This window comes from Protomyctophum bolini (genome assembly GCF_963924005.1).
Source record: "Protomyctophum bolini genome assembly, chromosome: 11".
Classification (NCBI taxonomy): domain Eukaryota; kingdom Metazoa; phylum Chordata; class Actinopteri; order Myctophiformes; family Myctophidae; genus Protomyctophum; species Protomyctophum bolini.
The window spans coordinates 16,730,332-16,748,944 of NC_137872.1; the positions used below are offsets into that span (position 1 = coordinate 16,730,332).

Below are 18,613 nucleotides of genomic sequence, written 5' to 3' on the forward strand. Positions count from 1 at the left end.
GCTCTGACAAGGGGAATATAAGGTCACTTTATAAAGTTATGTAACATTTACTTTATTTGTATACATTTACGATTCATCTTTATGTGGAAACGTAAAAATTCAATAAAACATTTTATTAAAAAAAGATATACAAGCTCGATGCCATGCTGTGATCATCTGCATTTTTTGGATAGCTAATGCATAAAGTGTTTAAAATGATTGATACTGTATTAACACATTTAGCTGGGGAACCCCTGACAGACCCCACTGTGAGGATCACTAATGTAATGTATTGTTGCTTTGCTTTTTACCCCCAGGAACACGCCCAGGGGGCCGGGCTGGTTCCGGTGAGCCGCCCTGCGTCCAAAACGGTTGAGAAATGACAGAGTTACCGTGTGGGGGTCCCCAGGGGGTGAAGAGAGGAGAGTCCGCACACAGGTTTGCTCCAAGGTGTTTGCTTTTTATTCAATACACCATAAATAAGACACAACGTTTGGGCCGTGAACGAACGGCCTTCATCAGGTGGTATATGTGACAACTCCCTTTTTAAACCAGTCGTCACATCACGTGACTGATGACGACTGCATGGTCAGGTGATTCACTAACACCAATAAGTGACATGACAATAAATATGACTCTCCTCTCTTCACTGTACTTACCTTAGTCCAGCACCAGACAGGAACTGGATGTGCGCTAGCCACCTACCTTTTATACTATAGTCCCCAGGGAGTCCCTCTACTGTACTACTGTACAGTCACACCCGAAATCATCATATATTTAGAATTTAGAATTTTATTGAGAGGATGGCCGCTTGAGATGCAGCATCTCGTTTTAGAGGGGGTCCTATACATACAACTACAACATTACAGCAGTGCAAGTACACAGTACTAAAGACACATACCGGTATGCAACTGCAGTATATTAAAATACCATACAGGAGAGTAAATGTGCACCCCCCCCCCAGTTGTTTGTCAAGATAATTGATGGTGGACATTTGGTGAAGTCAGCTGTGGCTGAGCGGGGCCTATAGATTAAGGTCATTAATTAAGTTATCATGAAACTTAATATTAATAAAAAGACATTCAAAATTAACTGGCTCCATGGCAGGAGTAAGACGTTCTGAAACGAGATTGGAATCTACATATGTAGCCAGTCCACCTCCATTACCATCCCTGTCAGCTCGATAGAGAACATAGTTGTCAATTTTCATGCAAATTGTGTAACCATGTTTCGAATATTGTGATTGTAAAGAGTAACCCATGTTCTAAGGGCGTCAATTTTGTTCCTGATGCTCCTAATATTAAGATGGACAACCTTTAGACCCCTGGCTGTATCAATAGTGCCAAATCAGTCGGTTTGAAAGGGGAGGTGCAGGTGGAGTGTGAGCAGCAAGCAAGACAAAAAACTAAAATAAGAAAAAAACAAAAACACAACAACATACCACACGAGGCCGATGCATGAGGATACAGGAAAAGGTTTTATTGTGGACTGACAGAATAAGTCAATTCCAGTTGCAAAGAACAAGCTCGCAATGAATCACCACTGTTCCAGCTCTTGTGAGGGGAGGCCAAAAGATAAAGGAAAGGCCTAAGATAAAGGCTCCCAGATCCTGCTTTATGTTGACCTAAATTAATGTCGTGAGATATTACGTGCGTTCCACTGCGTTAACCTGGATACTAGCTGACAAGTACAGTACCAAAAACCAATTAGTATTTAGTACACGGAGGTGATATTGTGCGATCCGTTTTGTTTAGTATCACAGGTGTGATGATCCGTTTTGTTTAGTATCAACAAGTGAAGAAATTAAGTGAAAATGTTCTTAACAGTCTATGACCTCCTTCCAGCTCCTTTCACCCTTACAGCTTTCAAAATGCCCCAAAATATTATGTCAGCCACTTGACTTTTAATTGTTTTATCCCTCCCTATTTTTGGCATGTCATAATTTTTGTGACCATTTTCGAATGTTTTCAGAAACAAACAAAAAAAATCTAAAATCTAAGAATTTCGACACATGGTGAATTGTCAAATTGTGAGCTTGTATATTGGTGCAAAACTCTACTGTAACATTCATTTCCGGTTACGGAGCAACCCCAGGAAGTGTCAACACAAATTGAATTGACAGCAAAATCAGGAATACATTTACACCTTACTTTATCTCAGCCCCATGTGGCTGATGCTTGGTAGAGATGGAGGCCTCAAGGTTCAAGGTTGTCTTATTTGTCTCCCTCAGGAGAAATTTGTCTTGGAGACAGTCACAGCTGCATACATATATACACATTCACAAAAAAGAAGAAAAACACCACCAACATAAAAAAACAGAGACAGCCCTACAGCGTTTTATTCAGCATCATATTGCTTTATTAGAATAAGTCTTTATTAGAATGTCAGAGTGACACAGCACAAAAAAGCAGGATTGTACAGTTATTTTGAACTAGCATGCAACATCCTTGTTCTCAAACTGATACATCCTGTTGGTCCACAACACCACAACAACACCTTACTTACATAAGGCTTGTTGTGCATCACCCATGTAAAGTTCATCTCCTTTAGCTCAGCTGTCACAGTTCGTCGCCAGGTTGACTGAACTGAATATGTCTACTTTTTCTATTTGTCTCTTATTTAAACATGGCATTTTCCTTCCTTCCTTTTAAATGGTAAATGGTGCATTTATATAGCGCCTTTATCCAAGGGCGCTTTACATAGATTGTGCATTACATTCACACACATTCATACACCAATGGCGGTGGAAACCATGCAAGGCCTACCTACCTTCAGCAATCAGCAATTAGGGGTTCACTGTCTTGCTCAAGGACACTTCGACACTAACTCTGGCCTGGGTTTGAACTGACAACCTTGCGGTTGCCATCCGGCCACTCGACCCCTGAGCCACCACCGCCCCAACAAAGATTATTGTTGTTTCTATAGCTCAGCTCCACTCACACTGTTCAACCATGCATGGCTTCAATTCAGATCGCTTCTCCAAGGGTGCAGTACTTAGTTTAGACAGTATTTGGTTTAGACTAGTCATTGGTTAGACCAGTCATTAGTCCTACAACTACAACCTATCTCAAACCCTCACCCTAACCTCCCACGGGGCAGCACACTAAACCTAACCTTAACTCATTTCTAACCAATTACTAGTCTAAGTATGCACCCCTTCTCCAATAGACAATAAAGGTACTTTTTATTACATGGTGAAATGGTGTTTGTGACTGAGCATCCACATCTGTCTGTAGCCTACAGAACACAATGATTTACAAAAATATATATTTTATAAAGGCTAAGTGGAGGCGACCCGTTAGCTGAGTAGATAGATAGAATACTTTTATTTGCAGGAAATTTTAAAAACAGTGTCGCCAATCAAAAGTACCACAGTGGAATAGACAAACAAGCCGAAGCTTGTTTCCATTGTGGTGGTTGGTGTGAGTGGTTGGCGCGCTCTGATCAGCCAGTCCCCGGCCAGCCAAGCTAGACTATATTTATTTAAATTCATCCCTCTAGTCCCTATGCACATTTCCGGTCTCTCTCCATTCACTGTGTCAATAAACTAAAGGATAAGAAATGCCCAAATATCTTTAAAAATCACACCTGCGAACTGTAGGCTGCTCAACAACACTACTGGCCCGCTGCAGTTACTGCTCAGTGTGAATGGCCCTTTAGGCTGCTCGACCGGAATGCGACCCCAATCAGCTGCCTGGGTCAACATGTCGTACACCCAAACAGACAGACAGACATACACAGTACACACACAGGCATTGGAGCGGTTAGGCACCGCTCAAAAACTAAAACAAGACCGGTTAGCTGCATGGTCTATGCTCAGGCTTGAATTACATTATGCAATCAATGTTCAAGAGGGTTTTGTTGCAACTCTCTCATACAGGTGCATTTGGTACAAGCAGTGGAGTGTTGGTGTGGCATGCTCAACAGGGATGCATGTGATTAAGTAAATAAGATTAGAAAAGGCATGAGATAAGAACAACAAATCAATCATGACTCAAACCTTTCCAAAGAAACTGTTTTGCCCCCTCCCACATTTGATCTTACCGTAAGTGACACAAAACCTTTTATTTTTTTGTCATCAAAGTTTTTTAATGATTTTACAATAAAGCATACAAAATACACATGACTTACACAAAAGAAAAAGACAAGAAAAAAAAAGAAAAAACACAACTTAAATGCTATAGAATCCTTATTCTGGGGGACCATTCAACAAAATTATTATTATTATTATTATTACTTGCGCAAGGCCGCAAGCAGAGCGTGCAAGTACTAAGTATTGAGGGATTAATTGGGATTTCTGAAAATACATATTAACATGAATTCAACATATGAATAGAAGACGAGCTGGCCAGATGTATGGAGAACCGGGATGACTGGAAACGACGATGGAGAGGAGAGCTCGTCTGAGGATGCCCTAGAGCCTAGACCTAGAGAGTGAGAGTGAGTAAACAAACAAAAACATGCATTTACACAACACTGATGATTGTGTTGTCAAACAAGTCTAAGCTATCTATGAAATCTATGAAAAAGTTTAATCTGCAACACAATTTTATACAATATTTAGTGGGGGTCCCTGCTTCATCTTTCTCTCAGCTAAAGGATCCTTGGTCTGGACCCCTGCTATAAAGTGTTTGTTCAGTCACATTAAATGCCATTGACAATGAATGGAGAATTTACATCATAATATGTGTCTGAGCAAATCTGCTATTTCTGTGTTAACACAAACATTAAATTAGACTAGAAAAAGTGCCCCTCGGGACCATAGACTGTAAAAAATATGGACAAAGCGTTCCCCGGGTCTAACATGGACGTAAAATGAAGCCTGAAATCCCTTGCACTGTAAGTCGCCATCTTTCAAGATCCGTTTGAGCCCAGTTTGGCCATTGGCTGGCCCAGACAACGAGGCGGGACTTCCCCCCTTCTTCTTCGTTGGTTTTTATTTTGACTCGAGTGGGCGGGGGATCCCGTTCATGAACTGTAACGGTAGCCACGCCCCTCAGAACATGCGCGACTTTATGGTCATTTTTTTTATAAATGGGGCCATAATTTTCCAAAAAGAATATTATGACATTAGAAATGAGACTTTAAACTAGTGACTGGAAGCGAAAATTATTCATGACCATGTTTATTAAGGTAATACAGTCTAGGTGAAGTTGGGCCCAAATACATGGACTTCTATGGGGCTATGGGTTTTTTTGAGCCCAATGATAGCGCCACAACAGGCCATTATATGAACTTTCATTTCCTTAGTGGCTTCACAAAAAATCTGTCTGACTGCCCCCCTGCTCGGGACACAGGTCTCCACCAGGTCAGGTCAGGTTGTGGCCTCCTGATGGCGCTATAATAAGCCATGTGAAAAGGGTGCCATTTCTTCTTGCCTTGGATGGCAATTGGCCGATTTGAGGCATTTTGTTCCAAAAATGTGTTTTGCAAAAATCCACCTGTTCTGTGGCACTATAACAGGCAGGTAGACCAAAGCTAATCTAAGGTCGCACACAATTAGACAGAAATGCTGTGGAATGACATTCATTAGCACTTGAGTCCAGTTCCACTCGTGGTCTAAGTGCAATGACCAAATGATGAATGATGGACAGCACGGCTATTTAGTAAGGTGAAAAGGGAAATACATTTGAGAATGGTTCATTGACCCAATATGCCATCAGTGGTGGACGTTGGACGACCACCTCAGTTTGATCTACCAGGGTGATATGAGGACACAGAGACTTGCTCTGATGTGGATGTGTTTTTGATTACGTATCATCAAGTGTGTCTTATTATATACTGCAATCATCGTCTATAGGTCAGATCTTGGTGTCCGGCTAACAAGATGCAGCCATGGTTTCCCCATTCAGTAGAATACAGCGTACTGACTCCCCAAGGCATATAATACACATTACACAGCATCTCAAAAACAGGTTTTGTTTGCTGTGGTTTGACAACTATAACTTTGGTCAAAGTCTTTGAGTACTTTGGTTTAGAGAGGCACTGAAGCGGTGTAGGGACCGACAGACAGGCGGGGCTGATGAAGTGACACCTCCTTGCAGGTACGTGTGTTTGGTAAAGGGAGGAGTAGATAAGTTGATTTAAAAGAGAATTACTTCAGTGACATACTCACATACACACACATGATGTCTGTCTGCCAACTACTCCGTGTAGCAACTCTGCTAATGCTACTGATAAGAGGTGAGTAGAATCTCTGTAGCCTATACATTTACTTGAGTGCTGTTTTGTTTTATTATTCTATTTGAATTTACTTTTGCAAGCTGATTACTTTCATTTTAATTACAAATATTGAACTTTTGTATCCTATTTCCTTGCATTGATATTAGAAAATAAATTGTACTTAAAATACATTGAATACATTATTGAATATATATATTGAAATAATTATTATGAGTATTTACTTGAGAATACCCTTTTCATTTAGACCTGAAATGCATCCGTGTCATTTTTTTTTATTTGAACTACCGTGCTTCTAAGATTTCTAAAAATCTTAGAATATTTTGAGATGTGGGTCGATGGCCAAATACATGTATCAAATATGTATATCCTTGACATGAAAAGGTTTGAGCATCACTTATATAGAAACATACATTTTTGAGTGGTTCTAACCACTCCTATAGACAGAAATGTGTGTCCCTATGTCCCTATGTGTATGTCCGTCCAAGCATGGAAATAGCGTGACCAGACCACCAAGTATCACTGTTGAGCAGCCCACACACACACACACACACACACACACACACACACACACACACACACACACACACACACACACACACACACACACACACACACAGGCCAGGGGGGAGAGCTTGTTTGGTGCTACAATACTCTAGGGTTGCTCTGGACACCAGATTTGGCTATTGTCCCTTGATCTGCACTCAGTGATCATTTAGCTAGTAAAATGTACCTCAACATCAACACAGACGTTGCTATGCTGTCTACAAAACCTTCAGTTCACCTCATGGTCACTCACTCATTACAACTCTATAGGGTCTCTCTAGTTTAATGCCAAAAAAAATTGTTCTTAGATCTTGTTTTATTATGCAGGCAGTGGATCTCACTATTCGTTTTTTATTTAGTGCTATTTAAATTAACTGATGTCTCGAGCAGGGTCTGAATAAAGCTGGGAAAATACAATGTATATCTCTCTTAAATGAACTGTGGTTTGTAGACATTTTAGCCCCTGCTTGTGGGTGTTCATTCATGCAGGGAGAGTATTTTGCATGGGAGTCAAGCTTTGCATAAAGATGTTGACAGACATGAGGACTTTTGTGCCAAAATGTGATACCAAGTTCAGCCTTCACAGATTTTAGATTTTAAATAGCTATTGATTCCATTAAGACCAATGCAACTCTCATCCTGATAACCTGAGCTGGCAGTGATTAGATACGTGATTAGATGTACAGTAGGCTCACTGTCATCACTAAAGTGAAGTGGAATGAAGTGACTCAACAATAATGGCCTCTATGCAGGCTGTCTGTGTTCTACTGTACTGGAGTGATTCCAATTGCTATTCAGAGACTGATATTAAAGTAACTGGGTCATTGGTGACCTGTCACTGTACCGTAGGTGATAGCATCATGGTGATACATCATACTCTCCTGTTTTTCCATATTGAATCACATGTTCTGGGCAGATCCTAATAGGTGAACATTTGGTTGAAAATATCACGCAAGGCCAAAAGGAGAGTTCCAAGTATAGACCTCTGAAGGCCGGTGTCAACAAAGTATAGTGTATAAGTGGCTAAAACCACAATAAATATTCAGACATTATTATTTTTTTCTGACCAGACAGAAACTTTAATTTGTTAAAAGACAGATATCCACTAAATCACTTCACCATTTCAAAGCTATATTCAAATGAAGTCCTCTTTGAGTGAAAGTTGATGGTATATTTCACTTCATGCATGTCATTTTCCTGTATTGGTTGACAAGCTTTGCATGAAGGTATAACAGAGCGCTATGGGGGTTTGGTCAGGAGTGCTCAAAAGTGAGATATTTATCTAATCACACTTTGCATTGTAGATTATATTATTTAAACACGTCCACCCTGAACAGAGAATTATAGTGCACAGTAAAATCCTCAGTGTTCATTTATCCATATCTGTCCACAGAACCAAATGGACTTACAGTATGACACTGAATTGACGAGGAATGGTTGGAGTTGTGTGCTTGTTTTCTGTGTCATTATACCAGTGGTTCAGACACTGCAGGTGTGCTGTGAGAAAGGTCCAGGTGTCCCTTGGGATGTTGTGACAAGCTACTATTATGCAATATATACTGTACTATACAAAAGGTTATGAATATTTAATACATCAGTACTTGTGCACTACCAATACAGAGGCAATTTAAACCCTAAACATGTTTTTCGACCTCTTTTAACCTCTATTTTGCGCGTGTCATTAACCGAAACATTTGAATTTACCAGTAATCCTTTAATTCTTTCTTTTGGCAAACCTATTTCTGCAAATTTTCTAAAAAAACAAATAACAGCCAATCTACAAGGTCATAATGTGTAGAGCATCACTATTTTCACTCACCCACGTGTGTGCAAGTGTGCTCATTATGCTATCTATAGTTTATAGTTACAACCAATAAAGAGTTGCAATAGGCTACCTTAAATTGTAACATCATTTTCAATTCGTTTTAAGTATCCGAAAGATTGATTGAATGAATGTTTACAACTCAGAGTAATGAATGAGTGATTCCAATAACAAACTAGGTCCCTTAACTCCTTTGTTTATAACCATAATGAACCTCCAGACGTTTTGTCAAGATGTCAAGACATTTCCTGTCAAGCCAGAAAAACCCACCTATAGCTCCAGCCGTTTGTACACTTAGACGTATTATGACTATAAACCTGATGACTGCAGGCTACAGACACTTTATGTAGTACAGCAGTACACACACCTTTTTTCATTTCAAGGATATGCATTAGGTCACGGACACACAATCTTATTTATCTCTGCTAAACCTTAATGTACAAATGAACCCAAACGTTTAGAAACAGTGTATACAGCACCTCTGTTCCCTCTGTCCCAATGAACAAAACAATGTGCTGTCAATTATTTAAATTTGTCATTTTTTGAATAGCTTGTTTCCTTTCCTTTTCAGGGGCTCACTCACAAAACTCACAAGATGGTAAGTACAGTTTTCTTTTACCTGGCTAAAGAGCAATAATATCGCTGCTAAGGCTGCTCATTTCTTCTAACCCAGCCCGTTGATGCATATTGTGGTTGAATTACAGACTCAATAAGGTTATAAGAACATAACTGTAGCCTATGAAAAACTCAGTGTAAAGGTCCTTGCAGACTGTTTTTCTTTCTATGAAAAATGCAGAAAAACACATGCTAGGACCGTAAGTCCTATTTATGTGTTTTATTTAAGTAACAGCAGACTGTCTTCAGTGACACCTTTTACCTATTTGCTCCATATACAGCCTATGCAATTTTTATATTAATTCAGTGGTACAAATGTACACATGTTAGCTGTCACGGTGAGTCAAAGGGTAGGACCCAAATGCAGGACAAGAGCAGGAATGTTCAAATTAAATGATTTATTAAAGCAGAATGCCGTCAAGCTACAAACAAAACAAATGAGTAGTAGCAGCATGCAGAAAATGCCAAAAATGCAAAGGTTCTTCAAAGCACAAAGCAGTAAACCGAAAGTTCAAACATGCAAACCTTTCGAAGCAGTAAAGTGCAGCCTTTCAGAATTGCAAAAAAAACAGAGAACCAGGAACTCAGGTACAACACAGGGGACAATGAAGTATGTTCTGACAGTGGGAGTGTGGAAAGAGTCCAGTCTTTTTATAGACCGATTCAGAAACGGGTCTCATGGTCACAGGCAACGTATTTCCTGTAGGCGGAGACGACATATCTGCGGTTTCCAGATACCGCTTAGTACGAACATACATTCGGAAACGTCCTTGCTGCGCATTCTTGATGTGGGTTAGGTGTTTCAAAAGAAGTATAGGAGCTATAGGAGACAACGGAAACGGCTGAGAATTTTCCTTTGGCGCAGAAGCCATTTAATCTGTGTTTGACCGGCAGTTCTGAAATTGTGTGTGTGTGTGTGTGTGTGTGTGTGTGTGTGTGTGTGTGTGTGTGTGTGTGTGTGTGTGTGTGTGTGTGTGTGTGTGTGTGTGTGTGTGTGTGTGTGTGTGTGTGTGTGTGTGTGTGTGTGTGTGTGTGTGTGTGTGTGTGTGTGTGTGATTAGCACAGGATTAATACTTCATCGTATGATAGAGAGCATAAATTATGCATTACTCTATTGGCTTTGCAACCCAGATCAATTGACGGTTGTGTCTCTCTCAGTGTGCGGCCAGCCTCCTCTGAACACCAGGATAGTTGGAGGTGAGGACGCTCCTGCAGGAAGCTGGCCGTGGCAGGCCAGTCTACATTTATCTAGTACTTCTCCAAGTCACTTCTGTGGAGGATCTCTTATTAACAATGAATGGGTGATGTCAGCTGCTCACTGCTTCGAAAGGTGGGGTGTTATTATCAGCAAGAGTCTCTGAGACCATTTCATTAATACTTGCAAAAGGAAAGTGAATATTGTGCTAATTATGGATTGCCTTTTTTCTTTATTCCTAGTAACACCGTACCATCTGGTCTCACTGTTTATCTGGGTCGGCAGAGTCAAGAACTATCCAATCCTAACGAGGTCTCTCTGTCGGTTAGCCAGATCATCCGCCACCCCGACTATAACTCTTTAACTAGTAATAATGACATCGCTCTCCTGAAACTTTCATCGCCGGTGACTTTTACCAGCTATATCCGACCAGTCTGCCTGGCAGCATCGGGGAGCACCTTCTACAGTGGCATCAACAGCTGGATCACCGGCTGGGGCACAATTGGATCTGGACGTGAGTACAGTACAGTAAAGGTCCATTTTAATGGTAGCATTTAAAACCAGGTGAATTACAGTAAAACAACAAAGAAACCACCATACAGATATGAACTCAGTGACTGTGATGAAAGAAAAGAAATACGTTTGATATAATAATTTGCTCATGAAACTAACTTTGTGTCTCCCTAGTTGCCCTTCCTTCCCCGAAAAACCTCCAGGAGGTGGTTGTTCCAGTGGTGGGGAACAGACAGTGTAATTGTGACTATGGAGTGGGCGCCATCACTGACAATATGATCTGTGCTGGCTTCACTGATGGAGGGAAGGACTCGTGTCAGGTGATCATTTGAATGGTTGTGTTCATTGTGAGCATTTCTTCCCGGAAAAGATCTAATTGTTTTAATACAGCATGTGTTTCCCTACACGACAGGGAGATTCAGGAGGCCCAATGGTGAGCAAAGAAGGTTCTCGCTGGGTTCAGTCTGGAATAGTGAGCTTCGGAAAGGGTTGTGCCCTGCCTAATTTTCCTGGAGTCTACGCCAGAGTGTCTCGGTACCAGGATTGGATCAACGGTCACATCAGCAGCGACCAGCCAGGATTTGTCACCTTCACGTCCTCTGGGACTAACAGTGACCTGAGCGTCACCTGTGCTGGCCTGCCACCACTACCAGTTGCAACAGCTACACCAACTACACCAGCTCCAGGTGCACCATTCCTTCCTACAACCACAGCTATAGGTAAAGAATGACTGGCACAAAATAATCATGCAGTGCATGCCATTGGAATTTTTAACCTGCCTGCTATGCTCCACAACAGATATATAAAATATGGGATCCATATTTGTGATTTATTGGCCCTCAATTAGCTGCCAGCCTGCCACCTTGACCATAGGGTTCCTTGACAGAAGTGATACCACTAACCTTGATGGATAGGATCATCATTCCTTGTTTATTTACTTTATTGTAATTCATCATTCCTTGTTTGTTTACTTTATTTTAATTTACTTTCTACCTGCTGTGGATATTAATATTATTATTGTCTTTTATTTAATTTTCTCAGGGTAGCCGTTCCCATCTAGACTGTCAAGCACCATGTGTCCATAGTATATTGTGTATTTTTATGTTTGTATTTTATGGTCCGATGTAGGTACGTGTATGTGTGTAGATCTGTGTCCTTTGTTCTGCAACGTGTCTGAGCTGAGCTGTCTGTTTGTTTTAGTTTTGTCTGTCATAAAAATGTAAAAATCACTGAACATATTATTAAAAGAAAATACAGCTATAAGTGAGTCCCTAAAAACCCACTTATAGCTGAAGCTGCTTGCACACAACACTTAGACGTATAATGACTAAACCCAATGACTGGTACAGACACTTTATGTAGTAGAGCAGTAAACATAAACCTTTTTCATTTCAAGGATATGCATAGGCCACGGACACACCATACAATATCTTATTTATTTATCTCTGCTACCCCAACCTTAATCTCTCAAGAACAGACCTGTAAAATCTGAGTGTATAAATGAACCCGATGAACAAAACCAATCGATGTGCTGTACATGTTTTTCATTGAATAGCTTGTTGTTTCATTCCTTTTTCAGGGGCTCAATCACCAGACTCACAAGATGGTAAGTAAAGTTTTCTTTTCTTTTTTCTTTTACCTGGCTAAAGAGCAATTTTATATCCCTGCTAAGGCTGCTCATTTCTTCTAACCCCTTCCACCTCCCTTGCAGATTGATGCATTATGTTTTATAATTTATTTTTATTTTTTACAAATGGCGGAAAGAACGGCGGAAAAGTGCAGAAAAACACATCAGTCTGCTAGGACCTTAAGTCCTAGAACAGAACACATATTTATGAGTTTTTATTTAAGGATCAGCAGACTGTCTTCAGTGACTTACCTTTACTTACAGTACATGCTGAACATTTGCTCCATATACAGCCTAAGCTATTTTTCTCTTCATTCAGTGGTACAAATTCACTACAAGGCATTGTAGTTTGGCTATTTTCAGCAAAGAGATTAGTTGTAGAATAACTTGAGAATCTAGTATAGAATGCTGTCGGAAGTGGTTAAGCGTCAGAATCTGAATCAGCTTCATTGTCACATCACAGTTTTACAAGTAAAAATGTAAAATGTGGGTGAAATTCATTTTTGTGCATCATGTAAATCCATCATGAAAAATTTCCAAGAAAACAAAGAAAGGGAATAAGGGGTTGGGGGGGGGGGGGGGGGACTGAAAGCGTGATTAATACTTCATCGTACGACAAAGCATTGCAACCCAGATCAATTGACAGTTGTGTCTCTCTCAGTGTGCGGCCAGCCTCCTCTGAACACCAGGATACAAAACACTTAATTCACACTTATTTATTTAAAAAAAATAATTTTTTGTTCTACTTTAGCTTTGGTCTGCGGCAGTGCCCCTTTGAACACTCGTATTGGTGGAGCCGCCTTAGTGACAACAGCGGGTCTGTGGCCATGGATGGCCAGCTTACAGAAGAATGGTGCACACGTCTGTGGTGGGACCCTGATGGCAGCCGACTTTGTCATGAGTGATGCCGGCTGCTTCTCCAGGTAACGCGTCACTATTCTGACAGTCTTACCTACCCTGACATAAAAGCAGAGGCGTGCAACAATATATCATCTCCCGGTATGACAACAAAAAGTCAAAATATTATTCACTGTTATATCAGTGTATCAGTAGTTTTAAAGAGTTACAATCTATGAATGTGTTACCAGAATTCATAAATAAAAAGTCAAAAAGAAAGTGTTAAAATTAAGTATTGTTTTGTAGTCATCAGGCATCCCTCAAACCGATATTTCTCAATAAAAGCTGCAGGCTACGAGAGCTTTTATTGTTATTCTTCCGGTTTGAGGGAAAGGAAGTTCCAGATGATGGTTCCTGATGCCTATAAAACAATACTACTGCTCCAGACCGGTTCACACAGCAATTTTGTAACAGAGACCAGGCTTTCCTCCGAGGTGGAAAGGTGCGCGGTTACTTTTTCTGTAGTGGTGTTACCGTGTGCACATAGGTTGTGTATGTATGCTACTGGATGCCAGCTGTTCTCAAACATTTTGATGTGACCCCTAAATTTAAAATTTACAATTTAGGCATTTAGTAGACACTCTCAATCCAGAGCGAGTAAGCAAGAACAAAACATGGTAGTACATCAAATACATAAAAATAGTAATCATATCATACGTAAGCTAAGAACCTAACATCCATCTAAATTTGGCCGCGGACCCTTATCTGAAAAGATTTTGTGCCAGGGATCACAAAAGAGATGATTTTTCAAAGGAGAATTGAAAAAAGGAGATCTACAAAACTGATGAGGCATTACATTGCAACATTGTGAAAGTAATGTATAAAAGAGTGTTTTTAGACTGATTCTGATGCTTTATTAACTAATTTAGCTGGGGGACCCAACCCCCTCAAGGTCCCCTGGGTGTCCCCGGACCCCACTTTGAGAACCACTGGCCCATGCATGGAAACGTGTGTCTTCAAACAGCAGTGCAGCACGCTTCACTAAGTTAACCCTTTCTGCCTCAGTTCACATAATGTGTCCGAATGGACCGTCATTCTGGGCCGTCTGAATCAAAATGGGGCCAACCCACATGAAGAGACTTTGGCTGTGAGTGACATCACCCTGAGCACACTGACCGGTGACAACGTGGCACTTCTCCGCCTGGCCTCCGAGCCCACCTTCTCTGACCACATCCAACCAATCTGCATGGACACTGGTTCAGCCACCTTCGCGACAGGTTCCACATGCTGGGCAGTGGGCTGGGGATTGGGAAAAGGAGGAGGTGAGTCCTTAAATTGGGTTGTGTTCGCTTTTGTCACATGAGGCATTATTTTGTACCATTTTGCCCTCGCACTTGCTCTAGCTAGCCTCGGCGACCATGCAGGCATATGCAAAGGCTTACATTATGTAATTTAGATAGCATATTATGAAGACATAGCATTCTATAGTGTATACTTCGTTTCATTGTACAGATATTCTACTGTTAGATGGCTGTTAGGTTCTTAGCTTATGATCCTTGATGCCTTGATGATTATTTCTATGTATTTGTCTATTTGATGTATTATTGATGTGTTGTAAATCGCTCTGGATTAAATTGTTAATCGCAGCAATGCTGAAAAGTGCTTCAACTTAATGTGAAACATGCAATTTTTGGAAGCATATTTACATGAATGCTGTGGATTATGTGTATGGTGTGGTCCAGGTTAAACTGTGTCATTTTCTCATCTTCCTCTTCTGTCTTCCCCACCTCAGAGCAACAGGCTCTGCAGGAGTTTGAGACCTCTGTGGTGGACTGTGGGAACGCCTCCTCTAGTATTGACTCCATCTGCACTGGAGCTTTGACACTCCAGCAGGTACAGACTACAGAGCTTCTCTTTAGGATGCCACGCTGCAGTTTATGCAAAGATAAAGGCCAATTCATGCTTTGTCGCATGCTGGTGTGTCAATTGGCCAAAGTAACAGATTTTCAAGCGGAAAATCCAAAGTGACACAGTGTTGTTTTCACTTAAAAATCTGTTATTTTCCACAGGCGACATAGAGTAGAGAGTAGGCCTATGAATTAGGCTGAAGTACAGAAATTAGCACTACAGCTATTGAGGATTTTCTTGGCGATATATCGCTTACGTTTTCGATTAACCAAGCAATCGCGATGTGTTTTAAAAACATATCTATGTGAAAAATATTAAAATTAAATTAGCGTCCATCGTAAAATTACCGATCTATGAGTTTGCTGCTTCTAGATCAGCTATCTTTGGTATTGTTGAAATATTTTGTCTATAATGAGAAGAGAACCCCAACCCCCCCTCCAAACTGTATTATTTGAGAAGTAAGTCATTTATGTTTTTTTATAATCAATTTATTTAATTAACTATGTACTGACTGAAACAACTGTGTGTGCATCTGCAGGGTGATGCTGGGGGTCCTCTGATGTGTAAGCAGGGTGCCGTTTGGTTCCAGACTGCGGTATTGACCCTCGCCGACAGCAGCAATCAAACGCGGTCAAAGGCATCATCATCGCCATCGGTTTTCACCAAGACGTCCCACTTCCAGGCCTTCCTGCGGAGTACAGTGGGGAGCCTGTTGTCTCCAGCGAGCGCCACTGCACCCAGCGTGGCCCCTGTTGCCACATCCTCTGCTCCTCGCACTGCTTTATCATTTGTCATCCTCCCCCTCTCATTCCTGAGCATCCTTCTGTCTTTGTGGTACTAGCCCCCAGCTGTTCAACGGATGGAGTCTATACGGTAGCCCAGATCAGTGGCCCAGCTCCATCTCAAAATATTCTGTTTCACTGAAGATGACGCACAATGACACTTTTTTTTAGCTTTTAGACCTGTTCTTTTTGGCAAGCGACATTATGCCACAGAGTATAAACTAGGCTACTGTAGGCTTACGTTATGTTGATTGGCTGAATCAGCTGTGAGACTGGAACGGTTTATTATGAAGGTTTGTCAAAGTTCACTTGACATAGTGCTCATAAAGCATTCATCCCCCTATTAATAATCTTTGGCAGGGGACTATGCTTTGGCAACATAATCCAGTATGAGGCGTTTAGTTACCACCGCAGGTCGCAGTTTACTATGAAAACCTGCAGTCAGTCCGTCCGTCTGTCACACCTCGTGACACGCTCCATATATGGCCAATATAGAATTAATTCCACATGTTTAAACCAGTAAGAAGCCTAAGGGCGAGAAGCACGCATCCTCCTCAATGACGGCCGACTGCTGGGTGAGCGCTGGCGATTTGGCATGGGGGGGTCATCAACATGGAATGAATTCTGTACTGGCCATATAAGGAGCATGTCTTGAGTGTACAAGGTTGGTCAGATCAACATAATGGAATGTCAGAACAGGTCAGCTCCATATATGGAAATCTAAGGGTGGTAGCGGGGACATTCTCTTGAGTGTACAAGGTTTGATGTGTGCCTTAATTTTCTGGCCTGTTGAGAACTCTAGTTTTCACTTTTTACTATGCACTTTAACTTTGGGGCAGGCCCGTCTAGAGTTTGTATTGACAGGTATCATTCAAAAGGGAGACATCGAAGAGGAAGGATGGATGGGAAAGGATCAACATATGGAATGTCAGAACAGGTTCTGACATGTATCCATAAGAGATCTATAGAGTTTGAGGTCAGATGGCCAATATTGATGACATCAGGGATCTCCATATATGGGCTTAATTGTGACAGCAGGTCGCATTTACTATGACATTAGGGATCTCCATCCTTGATGCACCATATATGGGGGCTTTCGTATGTATGGGGATTTTGACGGACTGACTGACGAACAAAAATGTATGATTTCATAGTAAATGCGATCTGTGGTCGCAACGAACGGGGCTGCTGCAGCAAACAAATACAGTACAGTATGTTTATGAAAGTATTTGGGGCGACAAGTATTCGATGTATTAACAGAAACTTCATCGCCACTGCCTTGTTTGATTATTATTTTTATTTCTTTTTACTTTGTGGACCAACGTGATATCCAGACCAATGCCCAAAATCTGTGCTCATCCCCGGATTAAAGATGTAGCCTACAGGAGCCCGGAGCCCGGCGTCCGGAGGTTGGAAAGTGACTGTGTGTTCCAACCCTGCCCTCATTGTTGTGATTGTCTGACACCACTACATCTCACTTTCACTAGGACGTGATACGGTAATGAAATGCTCTCAGAATACAATTTCAGCTCATCTTTAAAGGCTAGTATGTAACTTTGACCTGTGTAACAAAACAATACTTTTTTTTTTCTTTTCCTTTTTCTCTCTTTTTTAACCAATCATTACATTATCAGCCACTGGTGTAGTGTAGTCAGGCCACACTACTAAGACTATGTATTGTATTGTTATATAAACATAAGTTACATATTCAGTCTTTAGACATGGTGTGCCTTCATCGTACAACCATGTTGCTCCCCAAAAATCATAGATTTCCAACTAAAAGCGTGACACAATATGCCAAATGTGTGTGTCACGTGACAGGGGCATACGCTGAAATTTATATGAGGCTTCACACTGTAATGTTTACAGTGTTCCATGATTTATTTGCCATACTGGACTTTACATTAAAATTATTGACCATTAATGAGTACATTTGATGTTGTTGTTGTCGGGCAGAAGCTTCTTATATCCATGTTTAAATTGTGGGTTTTTTTGTAAATGTAATGCCCAGATCTGCAAGCGGTGTGAAGCCCCGCTTATAGATCTGCTACATTTTCTGGTTTCAAATTGTAATCCTGAAAACTAACAGTTTTGGACATTTTCCACTCGACAGAGACGATATAATATGAAGCTGTAAATACTCCTTCTGCACCTTAAATTGTAATTGTCATGTATGTTGTGTTATTAACAGATGTACTAAAGAGGAACATAACTATATACTTCTCAGGGGTTTGGGTATGGTACAGTATATGTCAAGTCAATATTGTAGATAATGTTCAATCTCTCATGAAGACTTGTCATGGATGTCTTTACAAATGTGTGCTGTCTAATAAAATATTAGAAGGCTCAGTTCTGGAGATTCCTTTGCTATACGTTACAGCATAGCTACCCTTTCAGGAAATTAACACATTTCCAATAGCTAAAATATTATGATATGAACGTTCTTGTAGAGCCAACTCTGCAGGACCTGACTTGTATTGAACTACATTTTTAATTAATACGTTTTTTTTGTGGCATTTTTGCCTTTATTGACAGATACAGTTGCTTGACAGGAAAGGGGGAGAGAGATGGGGGGAGGACACACAGCAAAGTTCGACTGCTAAGCCGGC

At 40.9% G+C, this 18,613-nt stretch overlaps 1 protein-coding gene across 1 annotated transcript; it reads left to right on the top strand.

Moving 5' to 3' along the window:
* Positions 1-6,082: 6,082 nt before the first annotated feature.
* On the top strand, positions 6,083-18,353 carry LOC308324060 (transmembrane protease serine 9). The gene is made up of 11 exons (XM_080775968.1): positions 6,083-6,162; positions 9,099-9,125; positions 10,301-10,472; positions 10,580-10,851; positions 11,025-11,170; positions 11,263-11,536; positions 12,430-12,456; positions 13,229-13,400; positions 14,380-14,636; positions 15,107-15,207; positions 15,761-18,353. Exons 1-11 carry the CDS (start codon positions 6,105-6,107, stop codon positions 16,061-16,063), a joined length of 1,809 nt encoding a protein of 602 aa, XP_080632094.1. The 5' UTR covers positions 6,083-6,104; the 3' UTR covers positions 16,064-18,353.
* The last annotated feature ends 260 nt before the right edge of the window (positions 18,354-18,613 follow it).